The sequence below is a fragment of the Dermacentor andersoni genome, chromosome 1 (genome assembly GCF_023375885.2).
Source record: "Dermacentor andersoni chromosome 1, qqDerAnde1_hic_scaffold, whole genome shotgun sequence".
NCBI classification, from domain to species: Eukaryota; Metazoa; Arthropoda; class Arachnida; order Ixodida; family Ixodidae; genus Dermacentor; species Dermacentor andersoni.
The window spans coordinates 114,018,980-114,037,853 of record NC_092814.1 but is presented as its reverse complement, the minus strand read 5'-3'; the positions used below and the strand labels follow the sequence as shown (position 1 = coordinate 114,037,853).

Here is an 18,874-nt window from a genome sequence, read left to right as displayed (position 1 = left end):
ACGTTCCAAGTCCTTATGCGCGGCAAGAATACATCTATCGCATGTGAGCATGCACACCAGCGAGCAATTAGGCAGAAAATAAACAATCAGATAGCGACCCGCACCGAAGAAAATTATTAGTCAGATAACACGAACGTTCTTATGATCTGACTATATATATATATATATATATATATATATATATATATATATAGAGAGAGAGAGAGAGAGAGAGAGAGAGAAAGAGTAGGTTTCCCTGCTAAATTTAGCCAGAGTTTTAAAATATGCAAATGCGACCTAGCTAGAGAGATCGAAGGTAATGTTGTTTGCCGTCGCTTGGAGATACCCAAACTACTTTTTTCATTCCGCCTACTTAAATAATTAGTTTTAAATAATTAATAAACTTCTCAATTATCATAATTAGATGAAAAGTGTCAATGAGAAAATTGTACAGCGACATGAAAAACTCCCGATACAGCTTTTTGTTGCTCAATACTCGCTACATAAAAGTGTTTTTCTGAGCGTGAACGAAGCCCGCGAATACACACAAAGTACCTCGAGCGGCCAGTCGCGCGGCAATTGCAAGATTCGAGATCCCGATCTGGGCCTCGAATCTTGCAGCTTTGATGTCATTAGGTGGCATACGAAGGGCATTTTAGCCACGTGCCTGCCCTCCTAAGTTCACGTGTTACGTGGCGGCGCCATCGGGCAAACAATGTTATTTCACATCCGCCCACGATGGCTTGAGTGGCGCTGGCTAACACTCTCAGTGCTAGACATAGTAAACACAAATGCCCCAAGTTAGTGGACGTATTTGTAGCCGTCGCCGTAGCACAACTGGAAGCGAAACGCACGCGTAATGCGGAGGTTGTGGGTTCGGCTCCCACCGGCGACCACGTTATATTTTCGTCCGCTTTCCCTTTTCTTGATCATTTTCGACATTTCAGTTTCAACCACAGGTAATTTCCCCGATGCTTTCCTTGGCTTCATTGTCTGTTGGCTTTGTGTGGTCATGATTAACAAACATCGAGCACCTCATGCACCAAGATTTAAAGATATGCAAATGTCACGTAGCCGGAGAGAACAAAGGTAATGTTGTTTGCCGTTCCTTAGGGATGCTCAGATTATATTTTTGTGCATTCTGCCTAATTAGACAATTACTCTTAATAAATATTTAGTCATAAATAGCCCAAATAATTAATTAATCAAGTGCCTCGAGCAGCCAGTCGCTCGGCAATTTTGCTTGTATTCGAGGGCTTCTTTCAGGCTCGGAAAAACACTTTTATGTAGCAAGTCTTGGGCAACAGAATTGACACTTCTAATCTAATTATAATATTTGTGGAGTTAATTAATTAATTAAGATTAATTATGTAATGAGGAAGAATGCAAGAAAAGTAATCTGAGTGTCTCCAAGCGACGGCAAACAACATTACCTTGGTTCTGTGCAGCTACGTGGCATTTCCATCATATCTTTAAATCTTGATGCTTGATAGTTGGGACGCCCTGCATATATATATATATCCAGGCTTGGAGTGGCGCCTGACACCGGCAGAAGATGCCGAGAGCGAGTGGGGCTATACTTAGCCAGCTAAAACCAGATTAGGAACGCCCACTAAGATTCAACAAGACACTCCCTCACCAGAACAGGAATTGGCCTCCCTGGTGCAGCATTCGACCACTACCTCCCGAATGATTCCTACAATTAAGTCATGGCCCTCAGTGCCCAGAAGCTGCCGAGCACCTGACCAAGACGGCGGTAAGACTTGTAACGCAGCAGAGGGTGCTAAGAATATCTGGGTCCGGACAGGCCGCCAATGGAAACTGACCCTGTCAACCTTTAACACCCGAACTCCGTCGAGTGAGGCTAGCTTAGCAGGACTCTTCGAGGAACTATCAGACATTGTTTGGGATGTCATCGGCCTTAGTCAGATTAGAAGAACTGGAGAGGCTTACACAATGCTGACTAACGGCCATGTCCTCTGCTGTAGAGGTCTCCCAGATAAGAAGCAATATGGGGTAGGATTCCTAATCCATAAGGACATAGTGGGCAACATTGACAAATTCTACAGCATTAGCGAGAGAGAGGGTAGCAGTAGTTGTAATCAAACTTAATAAGAGGTATAGATTAAAGGTAGTACAAGCCTACGCTCCAACGTCCGGTCACGATGATGAAGTAGATCAGATTTATGGATATGTTGAATTAGCGATGAGAAAAGTTCAAACTCAGTAAACTGTATTAATGGGCGACTTCAATGTAAAAGTGGGGAAAAAGCAGGCTGGTGAACAAGCAATTGGCAACTACGGCGCCGATTCTAGGAACGCTAGAGGAGAGATGCTGGTAGAATTCGCAGAAAGGAATAATCTGCGAATAATGAACACTTTCTTCAGGAAGCGTAGCAACAGAAAGTAGACCTGGAAAAGCCCTAATGATGAAACAAGAGATGAAATTGATTTCATACTTTCTGCCGATTCCAGCACAGTGCAGGATGTAGAACTGTTAGGTAGGCTAAAGTGCAGTGATCATAGGTTAGTGAGGGCTAGGATTCACCTCAATTTGAAGAGAGAAAAAGTAAAATTGGTCAAGAAGAAACAGGCCAACCTAGAGTCAGTAAGGGTACAAGCAGACAAATTCAGGTTGGTACTTGCAAATAAATATGTAACCTTAGAAGAGAAAGATGAAGATGACATAGAGGTAACGAATGAAACCGTAACTAGGCTAGCCCCAGAGGCAGCAATTCAAGTGGGAGGCAAGGCACCAAGGCAACCAGTTATTAAAGACCCTCGTGATGTAATAAAAAAAAAGGAAGGGGGTTAACCGAGGGGCCTGTTTTTATTAGTCATATCATAAGAAGCCAACAAATACTGACACCAAGGACAACATAGGGGAAATTACTTGTGCGTAATAAATGAAATAAATTGAAATGAATGAAATAAACATTTCATTTATTACGCACAAGTAATTTCCCCTATGTTGTCCTTGGCGTCAGTGTTTGTTGGTGAGTTTAATGAGGAGTGCTCATGATTGATGTTACAGCAATTTGTTAACAAATTGTCTGCGCTGTAGCGCTCTTCTACGTATACCTGCAAGCCAACGATGCTCCATTCTGCGTAGAGCTTCTTGATGTAAGCGCTGCATGATGCTGGGCTCACAAACGTAGTCAACACGAAGTGGACACCGAAAACAGGGATCAGTATCACCACGGCGCGCAGAATCTTCCTGCAAACAGAACAGAGTTTGCCGTGGCGTTCACCAAGCTCGGTGCTTTATGAAACCGATCAGACGCACTCTGCAATATATTCTTATTCTAAGATCACGAACGATACAATCTTACATGTTAAAACTATCAACTTTCGAATCTACCGACGTGCTATCGTTCCCTCTCTCCTACGGCACGAGCAAAGCGTGCGATCATGTAGCTCTTACATGTTTATGCATACATGAGGTCTTCCTGCAAGCCTTTTAATAACCGCTATTTCTGTGACCAGCGTGGATCTCTTTTATGTCACTGAAAAGAAACAGAACATCAAATATGGGGGCTATACGTACTTTACCTAAAGTTTTCGCTGTCGTTGACATTCCGCTGTCGGAGCTTGGTTACCAGGATGTAGATGACGTGGATCATGAAAAAAATATTAATCTGCGAGAGAAAAAGACAAGAACGAGATGCGAAAAAAAACGGTTTTGCTGCGGGACTGGATATGTTCATACAGTCGCACACCTGTACAATGAAATGTCCCGTATGACGAAGGAATTCTTTACGTCTTGGCCGAATTGGGATCTTTCGTTCTTATTGTGAACGCCTCTACAGCGAAAGGACTCAGGCGTCTTTAACGGCCTGAACAATGAACGCACGTAACGGCGGCGCCGCAAGCGCCACTGTGCGCATGTATAGGGGGCGCCGGTCGACACCACAAGACACACCCAGGAAAGGTACGGACTCCGCAGCACCTGTGCAGCTTTCATCTCTGACAAAAAAATAAATAAAAATAAAATAAAATAATCTTAAACAAATAATAAAACGGCGAACACTGACGAACGGCAATAGCACGAACTTCGCCGCAGTCGCACACTCCGTCTGACGAAGTCTAGCGAAGTTGAATCTGTGCTAAATAAAAGATTTCTTTTGTCGAGCGTGCTTAGCCTGCTCTGTTGCGAGTGGTGCGGTGTGCGATCTTTACAACGAAGTGGCGTATATAACGAAGGAATTTGGAGGCACCATGCGCTTCTTTATAAATAAATTTGACGGTAAATGCATTTGAGTCCAGCCCCTTAGTCGTGCTCGTTACGTCAACTCGTAAATACCAACAGGTCATGTCCGCTTTACTGCAAGAAAAGAAGAAAAAAAGAAGCCTATAGGTTTGCGAGTTAGGAATAAAAATGGGACCTTTAGGTCTCACTGTCATCTCTGAATTGGTCAGTTGCTGTAGTCTTGCTTTACCGCGAAGACGCAGAGAGAAACATTTAATTGTCAGCAGATTGAGACCATCAACACTTCTACGCACCTAATACCACCTTGCACATAGCCAGATATGTCCTGTGTTCTACGATGCCGAATAGTCAAACATGAGATGGGGAAACACATTGTGCAGTAGTGACATATATGAGTGAATACAAGCGCCGACACGCTGGCGGCCTAGCGAGGAGGTTGCTCAACGTAATGAGGCAGCAAAGCAGACCCTTTTTCGCCTCACAATCAACCTCGACCAGATGGAGACCTCCGGACATCAGCATCGCATATATTCGCACTCATGCTACTCTGGGCCCCTATTCACAAAGCTTTACGTTCGTATTTGATACATTTATACAATAGACCACTGTCGGAGGACCTCTTGCTAGGCGCATGGCCACAGAGTTGGCAGATGATAGAGACAATGCGTGCTCTTTCACGTTTCTTAGGCGACACGGGCCTGGACTCACGCTTGTGATAACAGTTACGCAATATGTTCTTCACCTCGTTCCTCCCATTATCATCCCCCATTGTGACCCTTAGTCTTCCCTTCTTCCCCTTCCCTTACGTAAGTAGCAGGCCAGATGCTCAGTTTTCCCGCCGACCTCTCTACGTTTTCCAATCATTAAACTACTTCTTCTTCTTGCCATTAGCCGGCGCCACCTTCGCCAATAATATGTGCCACATCACGGTTCGTTGGAATTTGTTCTTATGAGCAATTCTAGCGTGAAAGCATTTTGTGAATGCAGGCCCTGGTCTCTACTGGCGGTTTATTCTGTTCGCTACAGAATCTTTACCCAAGCCTCTCCTCCGCATCTTACCCCATCGTAGCAAACGTTTCGCTGAGTCGGTGCAGACTGCAAACAAAAATGGCCACGCCGAGAGACGATTCCCTCAATCGCTATAGAGCCGTGTGTTCGTATTCGCCAAGTGAGCTGAGAATGGGCTCAGCGAGCAGGCCTATGGCTCTTGCGTTTGCCATTTCTAGTACGCGTATTTGCCCCATTTCTGACTGCCTGTACGCTCCGGCGCGTCCCCTGATGGAGCGCGTAAATTATGTTGATCGCTTCCGTGCTCGGTGTGGTGCGCTGTGCGAACACCTGTAATACCATTTAATAGCTGTTTGAGTGGTTACTCAGCGGTTGTGGCCTGTATGCGAAAACTCTTGTCAGCGTTCAGATTCAGCCCTGATCCCGGTGTCACGTATTCGCAAGTCCACTAACGAAGCGTGCTCATTCCTTCGCGGTGAGTATGCTACACTTGCTGAGCCCTTCTGTCCGAACGCGGTGCTTCCTTTTCGCTTGTCATGTGCACCGCCGTCCTCGACTGCCATACAGGAAATGCTTAAGCTGCAAGTAGAAGCACTCCATGCTCTCTTACATACGAGATACTGCGTGGCCGCGCACGACCGAACAGACTAAAGGGCGGCAAACGGAGCACAGGCGCTGCAAGCTCCGTCGGTGCCGCTGATTTCCGTTGGATCGAAAACAACCACCCAACTCAGCCGAAACTTGGCGTAGGAGAAAAGAAGCAGAGGCGATCCGCGTAAAGGTGGTCAAGCACGCGCATAAATTTTATTTTTCGCGACTGGAGATGGCAGAGGCAGCTTCGATACGGCTTTAACTATGCTCATCTTAAGTGGTTCACTACACATTAGCTATAGCTTATTTGATAACTTCGCTAGCTAAAAGAAATAAAAATCCCCCAACTAAATTAAATTAGAGGTTTTAACGTGCCAAAACCACTTTCTGATTATGAGGCACGCCGTAGTGGAGGTCTCTGGAAATTTCGACCACCTGGGGTTCTTTAGCGCGCACCTAAATCTAAAAAAAAAAAAAAAAAAAATAGTCCGCGCACTCCAGTGCCTCTGATTTATTTAACTGAGTTACTGCAGGTACCAGTTATGAGGCTCTAAACGTTTTAGAGACTCCCAACGTGATCTTGAAAGTAACACGCGTGGTACTCCTTGAATATAGCTAAGAGAGCTCTAGTGCTTCCCGAATAGGTCAAAGAAACCTTGGACAACGCTATCAGGCTTCCGTGTGATCTAAAGAAGCACCATCCTGAGTAACACAGCGCGGAAACGACAACAACAAGGAAATGTCTCGACATTGCTTTAAAAGATCAGACCCGACCTTACCTTGTGTGTTTGTTTGTGACGTCCATTGTATGCACACGCGTCCATGAAGGGTATATTTTATACTCGTATTTCGATGCTTTTGGTTCTAGCACGATAATTCCGAGTGCACTGTGCGCATTTTTTTTCGCTTCGAGTTTGACACAGTTCGATTGACACAGAGTGACACAGCTTGATTGTGCGCATAAATATTCGATTGCTTCCTGTAATGTCCCGAATTCGCGAGTCCAGCGCCCGGTCGCGTCAATTTTTTCATTGTTGGTCTCCGTTTTATTGCGCTGTGTCCTTCAAGAAGTTACGCAATCTCGCCCAACTGTTAGTTCGGATTAAGAAGCACGCGACTTGCATGCAGATTAAACTCAGGACACTAGAGAGTTTTAGATTAGGGGGGCCCCTAGCGCTTGGGGCCCCAACGCTTGCGTCCCCCTAATCCAAAACTCTCTACTATAAACGTTGGTCCTTCTGGACATACTTCGTAGGTGGGAGCACGATCTAACGATGTAAGTGCTACAAAGCGGCTCGCTTGCGTAAATCGGCGTAGTGGTTGGAACGCTCGGGTTGGTACATAGAGTTTTCTAGAATAGTTACTAGAGGAAGCTATGGCGCTGCGATCGTTCAGCTACCGTGGGAATGATGGTTAGTACATAGATTTGTCTGATCCTCGTGTTTGTGGCTTCGTGTATTACGTTTTATCCGCCCTGATTGGCCTAAACTTCAATGCCATCAAAGCAAACTTTTTTTTTAATCAGAAAGCAATGAGACTCTTCGAATACGCCTAATCGCTGCTAATTTCAGTGGTTCCGCTTGTCCATGTGCCAGTGGCGTAATGGTTTCAATAACCGGACTGCTGCGCTAGAGATCCTGTCTTCGAATCCTGCCGTCGGACAATTTTAGTAATGTTTATTTTATCATTTATAACGCAGAACTTTCTCGAAAATAACCAATTTACAAAGCCACGAAGCCACGAGGATCAGACACAAACACGAGGATCAGACAAATCTAAGATAAAGCCAGATGCACGAGGTTTAGGCAAATCCACGTATACTGACTATCATTCCCACGCTGATTGCACCGCCCTGCATGCAGCTCCCGTAGACACTAGCGCTGCAGTTCCCTCTAGTCATTGTATGAAACTGTATGGCTTGAAGATCTCTGCTCTCTCTCTCTCTTTAGGTTACGTCGCGCCGTGGCTGAACCAAAGTGCGACGAATGGACGAACTCGACCAGCCGGTTTCCTAGCTTGTGATTATGCTGTTCACAGTAAAACATTGAAGTATCAAACGAATGCGGTTGACACAAGCAGGGCAAGCTCGTTCGGAGGGTATTGCTCGCATGCAACTTACAGCAAGGCAAGTCAGTATGGGACCGGTGAACGCGTAGTCGTAGACCACGATGTTCCGCCAGCACCTGTGGACGCACGGCAGAATGTTGGTTGTCAGCAAGAGTAACTGCGGGGCTTATCACGTCCCGCGGATACTGCACACCCAGCCACGCCGTCTAGCGGGTGCTCCACATCAGTTATGACCTCGTGGGGTTCTCTGACGTACACCCATGTACTCATTACACGAGCTTTTCTCTTTTTTTAATGCATTTCGCCCCTTTCGGAATGCGGCTGCCGCGGCCGGGAGTCGAACCCGCGACCTTGTGCGCAGCAGCAGAACGCCATTGCAACTGGACCACTGCGGCGGTTGAGTACAGCAGCTCTACTATGTTATCCGTAGTGCACCCCATTTTGACGAAACCGAAAAAAAAAATGCATCTAGGAAATTATTAACTATAGAAAAAGTAACAAATTGATAACGAAGGCTAAGTATAAGAATAAGGGTTTGAGAAGTATAATGTGTGCTCAACTTGAACCAAGCTCTAGAACATAAGTAAAAGAGAAACGCTATACTACTACACATTTGAGACCGACAGTACGTTTTTCGCACTCGTTCTGAGCATGCTTAGTCGTTGTCTAGTTAGTAAAAATGAATTATGAAAACACACACACACGTTTCATGACATAAGTTGTACTTCAAGAAACAAAACAAAATTGTAAAGCGTGCTGAGAAGCAAAGTGATTGAAAAAACCTTTCTTCGCCTGTCTACCAGTCCATCACCAGTCTACGAATAACTACTCTTTCTTATTAAAAAAAGTTCGGTTGAGGTTATATATGAGACACCACATAACACAACCTTATGAAGTTGAATTTACTGAAATTTAGAAATAGGTTTTAGATGGCAGTTGCCCAAGAAAGTTTGCAATCAACAGCAGTAACCGGCTGTGAGACTATTGATGTTTATTATTTATTATTTTGTGTATTAGTTACCTGCATCGCCTTTTAAGCCGATCTGATTTGGTGTATTACAAACAAAATCTTGGGCAAGAAAGTTCCAGTCTTGAATGGTACGAAGAATATAATAACGAAAAGCATCACCTCTAAAAGGAATTTCACGAAATGTCAAAGGCTGGTACTTGACACGTAATGTGGCGGCCCAATGCACTCTTCACGGTCTATTTCTGTCTCAGAGCGATAAATGCTGGGAAACAACTTCAACCTCAGGTTCCTTCTGCGATAGTTAAGCGGTTTCCATTGCAATTGTTGTTTACTAGCTGTCATGCTCAATGTCCTGTTATAGTTACCAGTTAAGAAGCGCACAGGGCTGTTTTGAATTTTCTCTAACTTGTTTAGAAGTCTAGATGTGTGCGAGTCCCAACATTTGCAGGCATATTCAAGGATTGAACGGACGTGCGTAAAGTACAGCTGTTGCTTAAGGCTACTTGGGAAGTGTTTAAAGTTTTTCTGCAAGAACTTAAGAGTGGAAGCCACTTTGCTAGAAATGTAATCAACATCAGTATTCTACCTAAAATATGGTGTGAGAACTATACCCAAGTATTTGAATTTACGGACTGTACCTAGACATTTATTTTTCTATGCTGTATGTAAACTTACTAAATGAACGTTTTATTTCAAATGGGACGTGTGCAGATTTTTTTTTTTACGTTCAGCGACATATCCCATCGTGTATACTAATCAACAACTAAATCCAAATGACTACGTAAGTTCTCAGAATGATGCACATTATTCATAATTCTATATATTACGCAATCATCTGCGAATATTCGGAAAATGGACTCTATGCCTGTGGTAATATCACAAATCTATAGCAGGAACATCAGTGGCCTCAGCAGAGAACCTTTGCGGTACTCCACATGTAATTCCAGCATATTCTGACGAATGGCCATTGAGCACCACTGGCTGTTCTCTTAAGGTTGGCTATTCTGCTATACATGCAATTACATTCCCATTGAGTTTATATCTGTGTAGTTTCGATACCAGAATACTATGAGATACCGCGTCGAACTCTTCTTGAAAATCCAGGAATATGTAGTCAATAACTAATTGTCCATCTATGACTAATTATGTACAGTTAATTAGCTACTTATGACTTTATCTTGTGGTTCAATTAATTGCGAACTTCCTTCACGGAATCTAGCGGATTCAGCACATTACAACAGTATGTGTTGCTTTTAGTGTGCCGATGGTGTATAACTGAAATTAGGAATTACTGTATTTTCTGAAATCTATAGCACAGTTTTTTAAGTAAATCACGATCGATGTGAGGGCGAGTGCACAGTTTCGAGACATTAACACCTTATAGATATAGGGTTGAGCGTTTTCGGTTTTAACCCTGGGAGGCGGGGGGGGGGGGGGGGGGGGACGAATGTGCAAAGAGCACGCCGATATTTTTCTTTTGTTCGGGAATTCGGTTTTTACCGAAAAGGGTTAGCGGAAGCAAGCTTACCAGAGAGCTGTTAGACGGCGGTACGCGCACAGCTTCGAGGCAACATCCGCTCCGATGCAAATAACCCGAATACATCAATACACCTGGCCGCACCAGCAATCTTTACTACTTTTTTTCTCTCTCCTTATTTGCTTCCGTTTTGCCTGTCACTGCAACGAAAACGAGAGGCTGGTGGGTGGATGAAGTGCGGTGGATAAACTGGGCAAGTTCACTGATTCCGACGCGGGGTCCTATCTACCAAGTTCATTGTGTGTGTGTGTGTGTGTGTGTGTGTGTGTGTGTGTGTGTGTGTGTGCGTGTGCGTGTGCGTGTGTGTGTGTGTGTGTGTGTGTGTGTGCATTATTCAGTGGAGCTTTATGCCCACGTAATGTTACAAGATAAGTATCGTTCTATTTGTGCCCGAATATCAAATGCACTCACTTTTAATTTCTGCACAGTCACATCGCCGTGTGAAGGTGCGGCCTTACGAGAGGCTGCTTCTCAAAAACTTTGTTACCCCGTGTATTGGATGTAACTGCAGTGATTACTGGTTAAATCTGCAGTCGTACAGCACGTTTCAGCGTCAAGAAAGTTATTGAACCAAACACTCACTGAAAAAAAAAAGAAAAAAAAAACAGAAGAAAAAAGAAGAAGAAAAACGGTAAGCTTGCCGCGAAAGATTATCAACCACCGAAAAAGGCCAGTGAAAGTTTACACAGAAGAATATATTCACCGAAAAAATATGTCAAATTTTGCGAAAATAGAAATTGAGAACGCTGAAACCTACTAAAATATTTCCAGCACGAAAGATCTCTATACTCAATAATTATTGTGATGTTATGCAAAAACTCAAAAACTAAACAAATCCTGTTTACTTCGATCAAACGCAGGAAATATGATTATCGATTAGCCTAAATGACTACTGGTCATCAACGTATTTCTTTATGTTTGCCAACAGGCGCTTTCAATCGACATATTAGTGCTCCGTGCTGACGTTCTAGTTTTGATTCCGCTGCTCGCGGTATCGGATAACGAACTGTAAATGATTTCACAATAAGCTCCTTGTCATGTAGCGTTGATTCTTTCCGGCACACCAGCTTGCTTCTATGAAAAAAGTGGATATCCTAAAAAATACAGTCGAAGTTTATGATTGGAACGAAGGTGTTGAACGCATGTAACTGCCATGCTGGAATGGTTCCCTAAAGTCCTAGTTAAACACTGTAAAATAGGGCTTGTAATTAAAAAGCGTTTCATACACAAAAATTGTTCGTAAGCATATAATCGCTGCAGAATGTGGCCAGCCAATGACAAACATTCCTTAAGAACGAATGTTATGGCCGTTGATAAGTGGAAGGAACAAGATTAAAGAAATACCGCGCATTGATTACAAAAAAAGAAAGTCATTGCCCCAACCCTCCCACACGCGCGCACGCACACGCACACTAAAAAAAAAAAAAAAAAAAAAAAAAACCGATAAAGAGCCAGCTACGGAACGGTGGCTACATTCAAAGAGCTAAATGATTTTGCCATGACATCGAATAGAATATCGACAGCCATCCTTCGAAAGAAAACTCTTGCTTACATTCGCGCACAAAATTTTTTATTTCGCGCGCTAACAATGAGGGCGGCAAGACTGAGGAGCAGGAGGGGGGCAGGGGATGCTTAGATTGCTTATAAATGAAGTTGAACACTGCTATACTATGTCCCAAATAATTTGCAATTTCCGACATAGTGTTGGCGAAGAAGCACTCTATACGGCAGGTCACAGAAGTGTCTCTACTAATCCCTTTTCAAACTGCCCGTTTGTCCTGCGAGCTGTGTTCTTCGTCCCCACACCTGAAGATATTAAACGTTCGTGCATCTGATGCGTGCCCGCGGCGTGCTCTTTGCTGCTGAACAAGCGGGGCACCGCCTTTTCGCGCCAGTGGCAGCTACGAATGAACTATTTTTTTTTTTTTGAAGCGCGGAGGGACGCCGGGCATACGCGTTATGTTTTTTTTTTTTTTTTAGGGGGGGGGGGGGGGGAGAGGCCTCCTTCATCTTGGACTTGTCACCCACTTTAATGCCGTCACCAGTTTTCCTTATTTAGTCGAACACGAGGAGTCGGCTCACCTGTCGTCAGACTGCGTGGCACGAAGTATGCTGTAAATAATGACAAGAAGAGCTGGCAGGCCTGCGTAGAAGACAAGAACGACTTAGCGCGAATGCAGCGCTGAGAGCTTTATAGTACGAGACAAATCGCGCTGAACGCACGATGACCGCATCGTAGAAACAGTTCAACGCGATGTGAAGGCACTGAAGAAGAGTGGCCGCGAGTCCCCTAGTCTTAGAAAGATTACCCTTCTAGTTAAAATTGCGCATTACTGTTCGGTAACTTCGGAAGGCAAGTTACAACGAAGCGGCTCTGGTTTCACAGGAAGATGGAGAGACTTGAAGAGTGGCCGAATGAGGGACGCACATCAGGCCGGAGCCAACGTCTCCACAAGGGACCCTGCGTTCGTCAGACGAACACAAGTCCGTTGTCGAAACGTTGGCTCGAGCGCACACAGCGCACACTGCTCACTCATCGCGCAAAGCGCCAAGTCAAACACAATAGGCTTCTAGCATCAACGCATCGATCACGCCAAGCAGCATGCACTCACATGGAAGTGTTTACGGGGCAGTCAAGTGGCATAAATTCGAGTTGTGGTGGTGGGACGAGACCACCAAAGATGCCCATAGGCTGACCTAGCTCCGAAGAAGCGGAAAGCCGGAAGAGAACGTCAGCGCTTTGCAGCAAACAACGTCAAGCATCAGCGTCAGGAAACAACGTCCGCGGACGCGCCTCGAAAGCTTCGCGTTCTCGCGGTTCCGACACAGGCGTCTCACCTGCGCAGCTTTTATTTATTTGCGACTGGCAAGCCCGCCAGTCGCAAATAAATATAAATTTGACCTAGCGTGACTTCCTCGTCCACTGAGCTGTTGTTAAAAGAAAGCTCGTTTTGTGCAAGAGGCAGGTATGTTCTTGCGTATTAGGTTTGTAGCGTATAGACGTCCCGATTTTGCCCATATAATGCGAAACTATTATTTCACGCGTTTATTAAACGTTACAAAGTGGACTGCGTAGGCCATGTGCCGGATATCACACGTTTGCTGATGGCGGCGCACGGCCCCAGACCGCTGCTGCAAAACTGTCGCTCAACGGATGGATATTATGAGCGTCCCCTTTGGAACGGGGCGGTGGGTTGCGCCACCAAGCTCTTGCTATTATACTGCCTAATATCCTACCTAAGTTAAACAATGAAAAAAGAAAAAAAAACACTCTGAATTACCACGCCCAAATTTTCTGATCCCCTATTGCGAACTGTGCTTTTGTACGTCTCCGTCTTTTGTCGTTTCCCTACTTTTCTTCCACCAATCCTCCAGTCGCCTCTTACTAATGTCTATTGCTCAACGGGAGCGGCACTGCGGCGCCCCCTGCCGGACGGTCGATCTGCGAGGCGTGTGCCAGCACTCCGCGACGCCGTGTCTGCATGCACCCGGCGGCATGCTGGCCCGCTTACCCCAGCCGAAGGTGTAGCAAAATTTGAGATTCATCTGTTTGGAGAAGGCCTGGGCCACGAGTCGGTGTAGGTAGTAGCCTTCGCAGAGCATCCAGGTGTACTGGCTCACCATGAAGTAGCGGTTGAGCACCGACAGCAGCTTGCACCACCACTGCGTCGGAGCGCCGAGCGTCGAGTCAGAACGAAAATAGCGTATATAATTGATGACGCGCAGCCTCTGGCGCCGTGGCAACATGCGCGTGTGCGCGCTTCATTTCGAGATAGTGTGGCACTGTAGTACGCGAGACTTCGTCTGGCGCACGGAAATGAGCAGAGGACACTGACCATTCGCATGCACGATTGCTCTCCTGATGCATGATGCTCTCCTATAGCCACAATTCGAATTCCCTATTATACTAAAACATAGACGCATCGGCGAAAAAAAGAAGGGAGGGCGTTGTTCCTCGAACTTGTAGCGTTTGATAGCCATAAACGTTTACGGAGAAAGAAAATGGAATTAGTGCGGTACGGTTCATTGTGTATCGGCGCAGTTCAAGATACACTAAATAGGAACAGTAGGTCAGTTTAAACTGGTAGACAATTTTTTTTCTTAAATCTAATACCGTGCAAAAAACACTAATAAAGAACGAGAATATTACTAGCGTAGAAAACGAACACCAAATTTTCCTCTTCGAATTTCGCGCCCAAACGGCGGCGCCAGTGTCGTCAGCGTGATGCCATGGAACAAGTATTCTAGAAAGAAGTGGCTTGCTCAAACAGGTTTGATAGCTTTTCACCTAGCTGATAAAGAGAGAAAGCGAGCACTGAAAGGGGAATTGCAGGAACGGGGGACCTGCAGTGAGGCCTTCCCCACCCCCCGTCCCCCTCAAGCTTAGTTCCGCGCATGGTGTGCTTTGAACTCGCAAAAGTTGCACGTTACAGGCTGAAGTGCTATCTGAATGCCTTCTGAAAAAAAGACCCGAAAGTAAATCAAAGCAAAATTAATCGTTTTTCTTTTATATATATTTTTGCAAGTTCAGTCGCTAGACTCTGTTTACACATGACTCTTATTTATTATTATTATTATTATTATTATTATTATTACTACTACTACTATTTCGCCCTTCCACCTCCAGCTGCGCACCGGCAAAGTAACGCGATTTTTGGATAAACTGAGGACCTCACTGATAACACTGTACAACAGAGACAAATTTCGTAATATGATGGATTGGGACAGGGGGAGGGTAATCGAGCAAGTCATGCAAATTCACCAACCCTGTATCTTTTTTTTTAATTTTTATGGGGCATTTCCATGAGAAGATTGTACTCATCGCCTCTGTGCTTATTCTGATTTCTTATTTTTGTTAATAGCGGATGGCAGTGGCTTGCGCGAGGATCGTACATCCTACATTTTACGCGCACGTTTAATCAAATGCAGAACGAAGGCTCACTTTCAGCTTCTTGAGGCACAAATAGAGCCAGAATTTCGCGGACATACGCACCGTGTTCGAGTGAGTAAGGTTCTTGGTGTACTTGGTCGGCTTGACGTCATCCAGCGTGAAGACCGAATGGTCGATGATATACATAACTCCACACATCATAACCGCAAGGCAGAGATGCTTGTGGATCATAATGCGAGGTACCTGTAATGATCTGAAAGGTCGTTCGCTTTTTTAGAGGAATGGCATTGGATACACAGAGACATATCGACAGGTATCGCGGGTGCTTCTCAACTGTTAAGCGCCGAAGAAAATGTCTTGGTTATCTTTGAGCCGTGTTCTATAGTATAATCGTTAGCACCAAGTACTAGCAGATTGAACGTTCGAACGTTCATAGAAAGAAAGCTCGTGTTTAAAAAAAAAAAAATGCTCTTACGCTAGAATTACTCGTTAGAGCAAATTCTAGCCAATACTGATGCTGGATATTTTAGCGAAAGGGGCCGTTCAATGACAAACAACACTTACTAACGAACATCTTTATTCGGCCCTAGGGAGGGCTAAATTCACGAAGCTGTGCGTATTTAAGTGCGCCTTGCCATTAGCTGCAGGTCGCCTTCGCCAATGATATGTCCGAGTCTGCTATTACGAATAGCTCTAGTGGAATAACTTTTTTTTTTTTTTTTTGTGAATACGCGCTCAGAAAAGTTGTGTGACCATATGCGCTTGACGGACATTTGCGGCGCAGGAAGTTGGTGCGCGACTAGGAGGAATCCATAAATAGTCCTTTAAAAATGAAAGAAAGCTAAATGACATTTCTTAGAACCATGTACACCCGCATAACCTCTAAGATGTACCGCGGGTGCAACAGGCTCATCTTTTTAATTTCGCAAGTGCGCTTCTCCACATTGCACTCGGTGTGGGCTTTGGACGTTGTTCAGACGAAGCACGAATGGCGAGTGCTAGCACTCGGCTGCTGCGTGCAATTTCACCGTGGGAGTCACGTCTTCAATCACATAAAACTCACTACAGTTTAGCGCGTAGTACGCGCCTCAAGAAATTGGCTCTAGGTTGGCAGAGTGCCTAACGGCGAAACCGGCTTATCCATTATTATTCATGAGGAATATCAGGAAAACTAGTATAGGGTTACTGCTTCCTTCCAACGCTTGATTGCGTTGAGGTTAATAGAGATTTAGATTACAAAGTGGAGACTGGAAGACTGGGGTTTATTTTATTCTTCTCGCGCGAACGCGGCCACATGTCGTTAGTGGTTTGACAGTTTATGCAGGTGCGCGAAATGTCAAGGCAGTCACGCACCTCCAACTGTCGGCGGTGAAGCGAGCAGGGTCACTTTACATGCGGGAGGCTTATCACGGCGCGATGGTCGAGCTGGCGTTTACGAGGACGCCCTTTATCGTCGATCGGGGCCGCGGCGTCGGCCAGAGATAAAAATGCTCCGTGCAGTCTGGGCCACACTTCTCCAGTGAATACTTGCTCGAGCCGATGTGGGGAGGCGAGGCAGCCTCCCGACGTCTTTCAAGACGCCGGGCCTGCGTTCCGCGCGGCTTATCTCCCTCGACAAGTTGCGAGGCTCGACTTGTTTGCGCTCGAGGGCATTAAAAATCAATTTCTGATAACCAGCGACACGATACGACGGCCTCTCGACAGGCAGTGTCAAGGTTAAGCGGAGCGGCTCGAAGCAGGCCAATAGGGCGCCGGTGTTGTGTACCGTCGTCACCGAGCAGCAAAATACCCCGCACCACCGCCTGTAGTTATTTCAGCCAACGACACGTCGACACCTCGTGAACCGAGATAGCTGGAGGCTTTGACCTCCAGAAGTAGTCGATGTGTGAACAGGCGCGTCTAGCGGGCGGCTTATTTGGCGAAACGTTTTAGCACCGCTGTCCTTCTTTAGAGGATGTGCCACGTCATGCCATCGAGCAAATTTGGTGTCACGTCTGTGACGCTTGTAGAGGAGTGGCCCGTATAATTTTATGAAACAAGCATCTGGCCCTGTACGTACGCCATGTAGGTTAACAATATCAATCCATTTTAAATTAAATGTTAGTCCTAAGAACTACCAGCTAACGGACCGTATAGATTTAAAACTCCGTCGAAGAATGGGGAAGTCGGCAAACCGAAAGACCCTGCATGTGAATCACCACAGGATCTGCGCACATTTCTAACAAACTAACCCCGGTTGAGAACTCTGCAACAGTTTGGGAAACGGCTCAAGCACGACGGCCCGAGCTAATTTTGCATGCGTAAAGTGGACTCACTTGTACCAGTTGAAGATGAACAATGCCGGTATCAGTGACAACACCGACAGCGTGAAAAGACCGATGGAGTAGTGGTACACGCCGACGTACTCCTGCAATCAGACGATGAGGCAGCTGGCGTGCGCGGTCATTTTAACGGACTTTCTGTACACATGCAAAGTTGATTAGGATTTAACGGCACATCTCGAGCAACTATACAACAGAATAACAATAGTGCACTACTTCAGCTTTTCTTTTTCCTGTTATCCTTGCCAATGCGAACTGGAGAAGATAACCTATGGCAGGCATTTCAAATGGCATTATTGAAAAAGCGGACATCACTTTGACGACAAACCACTACTTGCGATTAGCTCAATAACAAAATCCCACCACACTAGTTAGTTTAGTTCATTACTGTAGCACCCGTATTGCAATTACACCACTGATGCCGAGGAGTACTCAAGTCATGTCTATGCAATAGGAATACCGTCTAGCATCAGTTTCCAGATATTATTTCCATGAAATCTGCAACGAAATACGTTGGCGTGACACTGAGTCTTATCCCACGGTGGCTAGGAAAGCGTCTCGGCAATGTAATAACGTGGTACACGAATGCACACTCTATAGAAAAAAAAAAAAGAAAAAAAAAAAGAAAATGTGAACGCCAGTCGGCCGTTGTCAGCATTGGCTCCCTGACCTTCACTTGTCCGCCATAAGTGTACTTTGCCGCACGCATCGTGGGCGAATATCTCCAAACTGGTTCTAAGCCTCAAGATCGCATTTTAGCAGACTTAATTAAGTTCATTACAGCTAGAATTCGATTCCGCAGTTGCAGCAGATCATCCAAAAAGTAAAATATCTTTTTTTTTTTAATCTGATGAATTCAATGGCTCATTGTGACCTGCTTGATAATTAATATCTACCTCTGAGAAATATTGCCTAGGTACGCTATCTTCCACGAGAGAATTTTAAGTTAAACCTCTAGAGCCTGGAAAAAGTACAGTGTACTTGAGCAAAAGACATGCTTGGAGCTACCGCGCCGACGTTGGCCGACGCCTGATTCCAGCATCGAAGATATTTATTGTCACGCTTGCATGACGGCACCACTGAACACTTTGGTCAGACTTGAGGCGATAAGGGGCGTCGTCAAACACAAGCAAAATCTTGATTCGCGCTATTTGCTCTTCCGTTCGTTCGTGTCGAATGGCGTCTGCAAACGGTGCAAGAAGAGCAGGTGTGCCGGATACGTCACGGTGAGCACTCGCACCCTAAGAGTTATCATTCGTAAGAGCTGTTCTACTTTGTATTTCCCTGTTTTCGTTTCATT

At 45.2% G+C, this 18,874-nt stretch overlaps 1 protein-coding gene across 6 annotated transcripts in view; it reads right to left on the bottom strand.

The window, feature by feature from the left end:
* LOC126545698 (calcitonin gene-related peptide type 1 receptor-like) overlaps positions 1 to 18,874 on the bottom strand; it is a 68,365-nt gene that overhangs the window by 4,410 nt on the left and 45,081 nt on the right. For 3 of the 6 annotated variants that reach the window (XM_055061926.2, XM_055061923.2, XM_055061925.2), the window contains exons 7-12: positions 17,569 to 17,660; positions 15,356 to 15,506; positions 13,875 to 14,025; positions 12,445 to 12,505; positions 7,908 to 7,971; positions 3,061 to 3,196 (exon numbers count right to left, since the gene is read on the bottom strand). In XM_055061926.2, the coding sequence (XP_054917901.2) occupies positions 3,061 to 3,196; positions 7,908 to 7,971; positions 12,445 to 12,505; positions 13,875 to 14,025; positions 15,356 to 15,506; positions 17,569 to 17,660 (655 nt within the window). Of the gene's footprint in view, positions 1 to 3,060; positions 3,197 to 3,526; positions 3,618 to 7,907; positions 7,972 to 12,444; positions 12,506 to 13,874; positions 14,026 to 15,355; positions 15,507 to 17,568; positions 17,661 to 18,874 lie in introns of those variants that run through there. The other 3 variants (XM_050193646.3, XM_050193647.3, XM_050193648.3) reach the window with 2 other exon arrangements.